At 34.7% G+C, this 13,268-nt stretch overlaps 1 protein-coding gene and 1 long non-coding RNA gene across 4 annotated transcripts in view; one reads left to right on the plus strand and one right to left on the minus strand.

Moving 5' to 3' along the window:
- Positions 1 to 13,268, plus strand: part of LOC127125675 (1,4-alpha-glucan-branching enzyme 1, chloroplastic/amyloplastic) — a 39,463-nt gene that overhangs the window by 6,890 nt on the left and 19,305 nt on the right. For all 3 annotated transcript variants that reach the window (NM_001426902.1, XM_051054474.1, NM_001426903.1), the window contains 4 exons: positions 9,040 to 9,082; positions 10,241 to 10,300; positions 10,813 to 10,893; positions 12,341 to 12,457. In NM_001426902.1, coding sequence (NP_001413831.1) covers positions 9,040 to 9,082; positions 10,241 to 10,300; positions 10,813 to 10,893; positions 12,341 to 12,457 — 301 coding nt within the window. The remainder of the gene's footprint in view (positions 1 to 9,039; positions 9,083 to 10,240; positions 10,301 to 10,812; positions 10,894 to 12,340; positions 12,458 to 13,268) is intronic.
- On the minus strand, positions 1,657 to 4,824 carry LOC127125676 (uncharacterized). The gene is made up of 2 exons (XR_007804775.1): positions 4,680 to 4,824; positions 1,657 to 1,847 (listed from the first exon to the last, which is right to left on the minus strand). It is a non-coding gene; the product is annotated as an uncharacterized LOC127125676 (long non-coding RNA).

The raw sequence follows: 13,268 nt of genomic DNA on the forward strand, positions 1-13,268 counted from the left end.
GGATCGCGGCATGATCAAAACCGATAATAATCATATCATCAACGTAGATAAGTAGAAGAATAATATCAGTCGATGTGCGAGGAGTGAACATGGATGAGTCAAATTTACTTTGAGTAAAAGAAAAATTGAGTATAGTAGTCCGAAACTTTTCAAACCATGCCCGTGGAGCTTGTCGTAATCCATATAGATAGTGTTTAAGCTTGCACACCCCTTCAAATGAGGAAGGCAACCCTAGAGGAAGGGTCATATAAATAACTTCTGCTAAGTCTCCATGGAGAAATGCATTATTCACATCCCTTTGAGTAAGTGGTCATCCTTGAGAAGCAACAATAAACATGGTTCAAATAATAGTCATTTTTGCGACAGGTACAAAGGTCTCATCATAATTCACATTATACTCTTGTTTATTACCTAATACAACCAATTGGGCTTTGTAACGATTGAGAGTACCGTATAAATCCAGCTTAACTGAATAGACTCATTTACACCCCATAGGCTTAACACTTGGAGGTCAAGGAACAATTTCCCAAATGAATTTTTCTTGAAAGGCATATAACTCATCGTTCACTTTCGTGACCCAATGAGCATCCTTAACTGCCTGAGAATAACACGTAGGAATAGATGTTCCAGATAGAGTAGCACTAAGAGAAATATGCCTATATTCATACCTATCAGGTGAGCGAGTCACTTGTTGTGAGCGTTGTAGAGGTGCTGGTGCAGGCTTAAGTGACAAATCAACAACGGGAAGGGACAAAGTAGGAGTGCGTCTGATATAAATTTGTCCTGGTTTAAATAGTTCTACAAGAGGAGAATCATTAGAAAAATCAACGAGAGTAACAAAACCAACAGAAGAAGGTTTATAACTTGGATAAAAAAATTGTTAATCAAAGAAAACAACATTCCTATATATGCGTAAGCGATGAGAGGTGGGATCATAACACAAGAAACATTTATAAGTGGTACTATAATTCAAAATTGCACACATAACTGATTGGACACCAAGTTTATCCCGTTAAGGAGGCGGAAGATGAACAAAACATACACAACCAAATGGATGAAAATTAGTATAATCAGGATGTGCATGAAAGAGACGAAAATAGGGAGAATAAAGCCCAAGAACCTGAGAAGGAAGACGGTTGATGAGAAAGACAACTGTGGACAAAGCTTCAATCCAAAATTGGGTAGGGACAGAGGTAGCAAGAAGCAAGGAACGCGTAATATCAAGTAAATGCCGATTTTTGGGTTCTGCGATGCCATTTTGTTGAGGCGTATAAGGACATGAATGCTTAGCCAGGATACCTTTTTGTTGCAAAAATTCCTAAAAAGTATGAGAAATATATTCCCCCATGGAGTCTGTGTGTAAAATCTTAATGGTGGTGTGAAATTGGTTTTTAACATAAGCCAAAAATTTCTTACACTGCAAAAACTTCAGCTTTAGAACGAAGAAAATAAACCCAAGTAAAACGACTAAAGTCATTAACAAACGTCATGAAGTATTTATATTTGGCATGAGATAAAATCGGAGACACGCCCTAAACATCACTATGAATAATTTCAAAACATTTTTCAGCACGATGAGCATTAAGAGGAAAAGAAAGAGTTTTGCTTTTGGCAAGTTTACACACCAAACAATTAAAAGATGAGTCAACGGTGATATTCTTGGTGCCCAATAAACCTCTTTTTATTAAGTGAGACAAAACAACAGAGTTTGTATGTCCTAATTTATTATGCAAATCTGCAAACAAATGTGAGACATCAATACAAGCAAGAGAAAAATTAGAGGAATGAAACTGGAGCGGAAACAACCATTTAGGTCCCTTTGCGATCACTTTCCCTGACACTTGATCCTGCACAAAACAACCATTGCGAGAAAAATTAACATTATAATTATTACCCACCAGTTGGCCTACGGAAATTAAATTAGATGCAAGTCCTAGTGACACAAATACATTATTAAAGGAAGGATTGATATCACCAACAACAGAAATAGGCAAAGTGTTACCATAAGTAATTTGAATATTTTGGATGTCCTTATAAGAATGGACATTCTGTAAGTGCTTAGGGGATTCACTCATATGATTAGAAGCCCCTGAATCCACAAACTAAGGTGTTAAAGCACTAGTAAAATTATCCTGAATGCCCGAAGCTGATAGAGATGAGAACAATTTGTTGCACCTTCTCAGGAGTCAATGCATCAGATGCATTGGCGATGATATGAGTAAAAAAACCGACAACATGGGTAGTAGGTAGGACTCCGAGTAGGTCTTGTGAGGCACTCAGTAATAATGTGGCCACGTTGCTTGCAGTAGTTGCAGAATTTCTTAATGCAACTTTCTTAGTGCAACTGCGAGCTATATGACCAAACTGTTTGCAGGAAAAACATTGGACATGTCGCGTGTCGCGTCTGTCGACTGTATTTTGAGTTGAATAGGCGACTGTGAGAGCTTTGGGATTACTCTGATCATGCGACATGCTGTTTTGGGTTAGTAGGCGCTGCACTTCGCGAAAAAGTTCCCCTACAAAAACTTCTAAATCAGGGACTGGATTGCGGTTCAGCAAAGCTGCACGAGCCACTTCAAATTCTGTGCTAAGTTTCATAAGAAATTGGCCGCGTTTGCTGACTTCATAAATATTTTGAACAACTGCAAGGGATGTTTTAGGAACATCAACATGTAAGATCTCAAAGGGTTCAACCCATAAATTTAGAAAATCAGAGTAGAAATCTTGAATGGACAAAGTGCCTTGTAGATAATTTGCAATATCTAGTTCAAGTTGAAAGCGTTTCGCTGCAATATTCTGATCGTATATAACCTTCTTGTGATCCAACATGGCTTTAGCAGTCGAGAAGGAACGCAAATTATTAATCATTTGAGGCTCAATGGAGGTAAGGACCCAAGAAATAATTTGTGCGTCATTTGTTTCCTATGTATCTAACATAGCCTTCTCGGTTGGAGCCTTCGAAGCCCCATTGAGATGACCAGACATTCCTTTCCCTTTCACATACATTTCAAATTGAAGTGTCCACGAAGGATAATTTTTCCAAGTAAATCAAACACATAAGTTCTCTCTTTCCTTTTTCGAAGCCATGAAACCAAACCAAAAGCAAGAAATAGCGACGAGAAAAAACGAGTGCAGAGAAGGGGTCCAAAACAAGAGTCACCCAAAACAAAACAAGAGCCAAACCAAAAAAAAAATGACAAACAATATTTTCGAAGATAACACGTTATCAACTAAGAAAACACAAGTTTGATCGATAAACTGCTGATACCATGTCAAAATTTCTGTGGTATGTGTTTTTTCATTGATATGATACTCTCCATATATAGTACATAAGTCATAAACAACACTAAAGATACAAATATTCTAATTCCTATAATTGCTATATAATTAGAGATAACCTAACATATATTTAGCAACTAACATAAATTGTAATACTACCTCTAATCCTTTATATAAGAGACAACTCACTTTTTAGGTTAATTGAATAATCAATGTATCTCGTCTACAAACTAACCAAATACATTGGTTATTCAATGAACTTAAAACCTGAGTTGTCTCTTATATAAAAAAACGGAGATAATAATAACAAAATCAGAACAATAAATATTCCTTATGAACAATTATAATGTCGTGATATTTCATAATACATTAGATCATCCCTTAAAGATTAGTTTCTTATCTTGGAGGATCTTAGGCAATTTTATCAATTCTAGATAATGTAGTGTAGCTGCCAACCTAAAAGTTGTTATAGCGGGATGGACCATTGACCACTATTTCGAAATTTTTATACCACTTTTTCGAAATTTTTATACCATAGGGTGAGAGAGAACACAAATGAGATAAGCTAGAGACGAAACCCCAATGATGTTGATAGGATAAGGACACCGATAGCAAGGAGAATTCATTATGTATATTTTCGTTTAGAAACTTTTTGGGTTGGACTGAGTGAGAATCATTTCTCCTCTGAGGAGCACTTGACTCTGGGATTATAGGGATTCCTCCCTGTAATAGTTTTAATTTCAATCAATAATACATTTTCCATTTATCAGAATTTTGAGTTTTTATAATTGGTCCGATATAATGTTGTTGCGGTAAAGCGACAAGTAAAAATTAAATTCGGAAGAATTCAGGGTTTTATCGTCTCCACAGGGATTGGTGCGAGGGAAAGAATGTCTTTCAACGGTCTCTAAGATTGGGTTTCAATGGTTTGAAAGTAAAATGCAAAAAGAAAAACATATCAACAAAAATAAATGCATTCTTCGGAGTCGAGAGAACTCGTCAGGAATTGAATTTCACCTATCTAATACGCAAATCTACCAATCAGTTACGCATAACGTAAAACACTTATCAATATTATCACGTTTCGCTCACATTAGTGTTAATGTCTGCAACACTGACGAAAGTTTTATCGTATTGTCTAATTGACGATCTCTCGACCTATCCAACAATACAGAGCATTAAGAATCGGTACCCACTATGAATATTAGACCTAAATCCATGTCTAGAGTTTAGAATCTAATAGATGTTCATCTTAGATCGAGTTTGAACCATATATTTCTATAGCAATCCAAACCCATTAAGATAAATATTGAAATCAAAGATAACATCGATAAAGATTTGTAAGAGATTGTATACAACAACCATGATCAATAAACATACATACAGTCAAGGTAACTTACATACAAAACCTCAACAATAAAGGGTAAAAAGAGAAGAATGAAGATGAAGAGGAATCTCTCGGTTTGTCAATCCGATTGATGCAGATTCAGCTCCGGATCATCAAAATGCAACCTCTAATATTGTTTCTAAGTCTATCTACTAAAAAAAATATTGGTGATGGAGTGGGAGCTAAAAATACCCAAACCATGACCCTAGAAATGAAAAAAAGTGAAAATATAGTGTGCTGGAAAGTGAAATCGCGTTTAGTGGTAGCAGATCCCGCTAAGTGCGCTCTGCTGCAATACAAAAAATCAAAATCTTATTTTTGACATTACATGAGAACCGTAACTCCGATTTACGCACGGTCAGAAGCGTTGGAAAGCTTATTCAATGCTCTACCAATGATGGTTCCCTTTTGAATCACCGCCCGAGTATATTTGTGAGAGACAACGATCCCACCACCACCAGAACTACCACACGACGATTTACTAGGTACATGCCCTCTACAATTGGCTGTGGCTTATTCTCTTTACGTTTGGGAACAAAATCATCTAAACTCAGTCCCTCTGTGTCAAAGTAGATCAGGTGCATTTCATCACTATATGTTATCACTACCGAGATAGAGAATGATCTAGAAACACAACTAAGGACAAAAATGCTAATTTTTAAGATGGAGATCATTCTAGTTATATTAAGGGCTAAATGGGTAATAGGTGAGTTGGGTCCCACTTTAACCTTATTGGATTAGCCTCTATAAATATAATAAGTGGGAGAAAGGAATTGAAAAGCTTAGTTTAATTTCTATTTTAGGTGGGCCTTTCAAATTTAATTGGGCTAATGGACAACGGTTTCTTTTTTGCAAAGGTGTGGGGGAAGATAAGGGAACCCAAGCAACACAATCATTACTGTTAAAAATGTTAGAAACAGTGCAAATGAAGAACGATAATGGGATTTATGAGGCAAAACTGTTCAATGCAAAAGAATCTAGCTCAAGCGTTTGTACTGCAAGGAGTAGGAGTGCCTTATATGGTCATAGAGCATTGGTGCCAACAATTTCTCAAGGCAATGCTCTCCCAGATTCTTCCACAATATATGAAAAAAATTACTGCATTTTTGGAAATTGTCTATTTGGATGACTGGACAAGTTGACCCTCATAGTGCGCAGGTGTGAGACTTTACCAATGTCCCTTTGGTTCCGAGCATGTTTGTCTTATTTCCAACAATGGCTGAATTACTTTTGCATTGAGGTTTTGGCAGAATTCAAGTAGTCGGTACAAGAGGATTCAAGCTTCAGAGGTTTCTTTCAAGTTTCAAGAGTTTGTATTGCAATGACACTTATCTATTGTCCTAGTTACTCTCTTTTTGTCCATTGTAAAAGTAGCTATTTTGTTGAAATTGTTCATGGATAAGTCTTTGGTGACTTGCAAACTCCTCATGTAGGAGGAGTTACACAAGTAGCTAGAGATGATCAAATTTATTCAAGCCATTTTTCTTGTCTCAGCCTTGAGGACAAGGCTATTTTTCTAGCCGCCTATGTCAGAAGGGGGAAAGGTAATTATATAAGGACACCAATAGCAAGGGAGGATTCATTGTGTATTTTTGGCTAGAGACCTTTTGGGTTTGGCAGAGTGAGAATCATCTCTCCTCATCTCTCCTCTGAAGAGCACTTGGCTCTGGGATTATAGGGAGTCCTCTCTGTAATACTCCCTCCGTAACAGTTTATAACAAAAAAAAACACTCATTTTTTTTTGTAACAAATTATAAGCAAAAGAGTCATCTTTATTTCATTTAAGCATCTTTTTCTAAAAAATGCATATTTTTTAAGGTAAAATTAAATGCAAGTTACATTTAATTTGGTTTCTATCTCATTTTTCCATAAACAACAATCAATCAAAACTGTTTTTACATCTTTCCCATAAAACATACTTCAAAAAGACACAAAAATCTGATAGAAACTCAAAATTCAGATAAACGAAAAATGTATTATTGATTGAAGTTAAAACTACTACGTAACGGTTTATAGACAAAAATGTAAAATTTCGTTTATCTGAATTTTGAGTTTCTATCCGATGTTATGATGTTTTTTAGTTACACGAGTTTTTGAAATATCTCAATTAAAAAGTTCTAGAGTGTATTTAGATGAGATAATTGAAAATTTTGGAGGATTTAAAATGTGAGGTAATTCAAATGTTTCTGTTGAATTAGGAGAGACTAAGAGACATTTAGGTTAAACCGTATGTTTTGAAAAACACTACGGAGATTTTATTATATATAGAGAGATTATAACTAATTATATGATATAGTCGATGTGAGACTATTTGATATACAAATATTCTTAATATTATATTTACAGATATCAACACTCCCCCTAAAGCTCGAGCATATAAGTCAAATGCACCAAGCTTGTTATAACCAATTCTCTATTAAACCTTTCCCCCTTCTGACATAGGCGGTTATAAGGTGTTTCCTTTATTTTCATACACTAGACCTTTTCCTGGAGCACATTTGATGTATCTCAGAATCCGGATAACAGCATCCATGTGTTCCTGACAAGGGGAGTTTAAGAACTGACTTACCACACTAACTGCAAAAGAAATGTCTGAACGAGTGACTGTGAGATAATTCAACTTTCCAACCAATCATCTATACCTTCCTGAGTCAGATAGAGGCTCCCCCTGATTGGGTAGTAGTTTGACACCTGGATCCATAGGAGTATCAGCTGATTTAGCATTCAACAAACTTGTTTCTTCCAAAATATCCATAACATATTTCCGTTGAGAAATCACCAAACCATCTTTAGATTAGGCTACCTCAATACCCAAGAAATAGTGAAGTTTACCAAGATCTTTTGTCTGAAATTGATTCAAGAGATGTTGCTTTAACTAGAGTATATCCTGATGATCACTACCAGTTATGACAATATCATCTACATACACAATAAGATAAATACACCCTTGGGCTGAGTGACGATAAAAAACAGAATGGTCAGCTTCACTACGGATCATACCAAACTGTTGTACTACAATGCTGAATCTGCCGAACCAAGCTATCGGAGATTGCTTAAGACCATAAAGAGACCTGTGTATCCTACACACCATATTCGATGACTCCCCCTGAGCAACAAATCTAGGTGGTTGCTCCATATATACTTCCTCTTTAAGATCACCATGTAAAAAAACATTTTTGATGTCAAGTTGATGAAGAGGCCAATGTCGAATGACTGGAATGGCTAGAAAAGTCTAATAGACGCCATCGAGAAGGTATCACTATAATCCAATCCAAAAATCTGAGTGTATCCTTTGGCTACCAAGCGAGCTTTAAATCGATCAATCTTACCATCTGGACCAACCTTCACTGGATAAAGCCAACGACAATCTACTAAAGATTTCCCATGGGGTTGAGGAACCAGTTCCCAGATACCACTGCTTTGAAGAGTACACATTTCATCAATCATTGCTTCCCTCCACTCAGGGTGAGACAATGCTTCACCTGGAGTTTTAGGAATAGAAACAGAAGACAAAGAAGACAAACAAGTATCCTACCACTGCCACGCTATAGCGCAATATGGACAAAATAGATCTAATGTTAAAATTTAAGGGAATCTTAGGAATTTTTTAATCTAATTATTAGGTGCAGCGCTACTGTGGTGGCAACAGTTACATTTTTGACCTCTGTAGCAGCTGCTATGTCTGCTATACTGAAGTGCTCTGCTACTGCATGTCTGATGACAACACTGACCTTAGACTATCTCTTATGATTTGTTTAATTTGGATGTGAAGTTTTTTATTAGTATAAATGATGGTTAGTATTTAGTCTTTTTGTATCAAATCATAATCATCAATCATACCAAACCATATTCATAATTCAAAATTACTCCTCTTTTTCTTCTCTTTTTATCTAAAAAACTATAATTTCAAAGGCTTCGGGCCGCAAGAGAACCAATATGATATGTTGAAAGGGAAAAAACAGAGGCAGGAGATGTTGAAACTGTGTGTCTTGGCTACACAACAAAGTTATTTTAATGCAATTAATATAGGAGATTCTATTTCAATGTACATGATATACAATGTACCTAATTATTTCAAAGGTCCTAATTAAAGGAAACAAATGATACAATTTTAAGGAAAAATAATTCCTAACAGAACATATAGAATACTCTATAAAATATACTAAAGATATTATAGTATTTCTCAACTTTTATTACTCTCCCTCCCACATGTAAACTTACACCGTCTTCCAGCTTTTATTTATAATTTGAGTAATTTAATAGTGTAAGGTTTGATAGCCAAACAGTAATTGTGCTTAAAAAGGAAATTAGCGCATGCTTTAATTTCCACTTGATTGATATGGTCTTTAATGACTACACACATCTGTTTGCAGTGCTACAGGCATTACTTACAGGGAGTGGGCACCTGGAGCTAAGGTATACTTCATTTCAATTGTTGTTATTAACCCTGGTTCTCGTTTTTTGGTTCAAATTGTTTTGTAGAGTTCTAAAAGCATGGATACAACACAGGATATGGCGATATACTAGATTTTAAAATTATAGGCATGATAGTATAACATGTCAGATACCTAAAGATAGCATAAAAATAACATAAAGACAAATCCCAAATCAAAAGACAGAATGAATGGGTCATTAAAGACATAATAAATTCCTATAATTTATTATCTAATTATCTTGGTATTCCCTTTTATCAGTAGAAGGGGTGCCCGGACTTTGTCGTTAATACCATATTACTGGAAGGTCATACATAGGTTTGAGTTGTGAAATCAATCTCTTGAAATGCAAGGTATGGCTTACTAAAATAGATTTGCAACAGATCTGACCATGCCTTGGACCCCAACTGCTATTGGCGGGAGCTGTATAATACCTGTTTGTCCTATTCTATTTCACCATTTGTATTGGTGATTGGTGTATGAGTTCAAAAAATTGAAGTACAAAGCTATAAAATGCATTTAGGAGTATTTGAAGTGCTCATTAGGTGTCCAACACGGGAATGACGACTATTTTGAAGTATCTATGCTTTCTTGGCAAAGTCATTGAGATTTTTTGTTTAGATATAAATTCTACTTCAATCAACGTGCATTATAATGGGTATCATGTTTACAAATACCTAATAGTTATTTAGGAAATAATGGAGTTCTCTTAGTAGTTTGTAGCTTGAAGGAAATATGCTCCATCAAACTTTGTTTTGTTTACATGATCAAATTCATACTTTTATTTGATTTACAACTGCACTCATAGACTACAGTTACTGTCTTATTGTCTATACAATGATAGTAGTATTTGTGTAGTACATGAAGTTATGTATCAGTTTATTTGGGTAGAAAACAAAAAGGCATAGTATTGAAAAGATAGATTCAGGAAATTGTATTTATTTTTAAGCAGTTGTCATTACCTCTTCCTTTTGCATTTCTATTATTATATGTTTTCAAACAAAGCTTTGAGACAATATGGTTTTGAATATCATGTTTGTAACTTGTCTTTAAACTTCAAAACAATTCATTTAATCAATCACAGTATAACTGAGTTTGTTTCCTCTGCAACCATTATGGATATTATTGATTGCTTCTTCAGTCAGCAGCATTAGTTGGAGATTTCAACAATTGGAATCCAAATGCAGATGTAATGACTAAGGTATGTAATTCTTAATTTCTCTTTGAAGTTTAAATGTGTTCATTAAAAAGTCTGTTGCTTTCATCTTCCTCATATTTTTCGCCATCTATTTGATTTTGACCTAGAACCTCACCTCCTTTCCCCCTTATTATGTTCCTACTCATTGTTTGTGTAAAATTGAATTGGATAAATGTACTTCATTTATTATGACCTAGAATCTGTATTTGTTTGAGATCTATGATTCACGGAGGACAGTGACAATAAGACCATTCTGATTTCTATTTTAAAACTTGTTGAATTTAAATGTGATTGTTTCAAACCAATCCAAATTCTAAGAGAATTCATATCGATGGACAGATGTGATTGTGATAAATCTGACAAACACCTAATCCTGGATATTGGACATCCTTACTTAGATTTAGTTGACAATTGTATTGATTTTGGAATTTTTAAAATGTTCTTGTTTTGTCAAACAGGACGCTTTGATTGTATTGATTTTGGAATTTTTAAAATGTTCTTGTTTTGTCAAACAGGACGCTTTTGGTGTATGGGAGATCTTCTTGCCAAACAATGCCGATGGTTCGCCACCAATTCCTCATGGTTCTCGAGTCAAGGTAATTTTCCTCCTGAAAATAATTTCTTGAGTTTGAAGATTTACATGTATGTCCATATAGTCATTGGTTATAGCAGTGTTGTCGATTTTGGATTGCAAAAAACAACAATTTGTTTAAATTCCACCAGTTTACTACACTAAGTTATAATCTTTCTTTTTATTTCCTTTATAGTTGGTATTTTGAGTATTTTTTGATAATGAATTGTATTACAGTACAAATTATGAAGATTTTTCCAAATATGTGACCTGGTTCCACATAACTTTTCTTTATATTTTTACTTTTTATTAAGAATTACTTTGAGAAAGAATATGAAATTCCTTGCATTTATCAAGAATGATGTTATAACACAAACAAGAAAAGGAATAGATATATTATTCAATGGTTAGATAAAGATTGTCTTCTGAAACCATCCATCTCTATGTTCCATAATTCTTCTTTGTAATTTTTTCTTTATTTAGATTTTTTATGGATGAATTGGAAAGATGTGTATCTTTTTAGGAATTGTGCATAGGAAGCTCAGCACCCCCTGGAGGGGAGAGCCCAATCATTCAAGTTCATTAAAAATGATGTTTCAAATTTTCTGGAAACAAAAATTATTAAAAAATTATGCAAATACAACTTAAATCAAAAGAGAGATCTATATTTTAAAACTGGGCATGGGTCATTTTAATGTATAAATGACAAAATGGTATCATTTATGCAATTGTTATGGTATTCTCATTTGTATTGGTACAAGAATTCACCAAACAAAATATTCTAGAATGCAAATAGGATGTTCAAAACAGAAACTTTAATAGGAATATGGTTGTTATTTTGAAATGACCATACTTTCTTGCAAACCATACTAGTTTTGAAGATCTTAAGAATGTGTGGTTGGGCTTAACTCAACCTACAAAACCGGTTTGTAAGGTGAGGATTTCCCCCATAGATTGTCTGATGTAGGACTCTTAACACACCCCCTCACGCCCAGGACCGGACATCTGACGCATGGAAATAAATGGTGGGTGGTCCGGTAGCAAAAACCTAATAGTAGGTGGCCGACCGGATCTTAAACGAAGCTCTGATACCATCTTAAGAATGTGTAGTTGGATTTAACTCAACCCTATAAAACCGGCTTGTAAGGTGAGGATTGCCCCCATAGATTGTCCGACGTGGGATTCTTAACCGAAGAAAATTGGCAAGCTAGGCTAGTTGATCTATCTTTCTCTTCATCTTTGGTTTTTAAGTGTAAAACATTTCTTTTATTACTACGACATGTCTTATCCTTGCCCGATGTAGGTTGTAAATTTCTTTCTCTAATTATATGTTTTTTATCCTACAAAAGCAAATAAGGACATCGATTTTTTCAGGACCAAGTGTGTTAAACGTCTTTTGATATCTTGAACTAAGCCTATGAGTATATTTTTGAAATGTAAACTAAAGATTTCGTAAATATTTATATTTGTAGATCCACATGGATACTCCCTCTGGGATCAAGGACTCGATTCCTGCTTGGATCAAATTCTCTGTACAGGCTCCTGGTGAAATTCCATACAATGGAATATACTATGATCCCCCAGAGGAGGTAAGATTCTACATTTCTTCCATGGAGGTTAAGCATGGAAAAAAAGATTACCAATTCTAAATATCTCTTTCTCCCTTACATATGTCATGGGATAGAATTGTTATTATGACATTCCTCTGGTTATCTATTAATGGTGGTTTCAAGGGAACTTTTATATAAATGACATATAATGTGGTTGATTGCTCTATAGTATTTTCAGAAGTCAATCACTCTGACCTTTGTTCCATTAAAATTTTATATTGCAAGTATACTATTCGTTAATTGCACCCTTCATAGAAAATATGTATATAATCTCTCCTTGTTCCTTAACTATAATTGAACGACTAAAAAAACTAGACAAAGCTGCAACATTTTTATAACTACTTTTTGCAACTGCCGGTTCGCAGAACATTATCGAAGTAGTTCTGTTAAGATATCTGTATTTCAAATTAATGTAATTTTATTGGTACAGTATACCGGCTATCTTGACAACTAAAGAGAACAGACCTTAGGTGCTATTCAATATAAATTATAATATGTGTCTGTTGAAGATTAGCACATATCAAATCATAATCATTTGATTATGATTTGTTAAGCTGTTACAAAACAGTGGTGTAAATAGATTTATTCTCTATTATTATTATTTCCTTATTTAGGTAGCAGCAATTATACGGAGTTATTTCTCTGTTTATTAACAAGTTAGTACAGCTTGTTGTATCCTATTTATACCGTACAATGTAATAGTTCCTATCACAATGAAATATACAATATATTTCTATATGGTATCAGAGCACAAGATCTGAACCATCCCTAAATCTTGAGCACCACCCAT

This window comes from Lathyrus oleraceus, chromosome 3 (assembly GCF_024323335.1).
Source record: "Lathyrus oleraceus cultivar Zhongwan6 chromosome 3, CAAS_Psat_ZW6_1.0, whole genome shotgun sequence".
Lineage (NCBI taxonomy): Eukaryota > Viridiplantae > Streptophyta > Magnoliopsida > Fabales > Fabaceae > Lathyrus > Lathyrus oleraceus.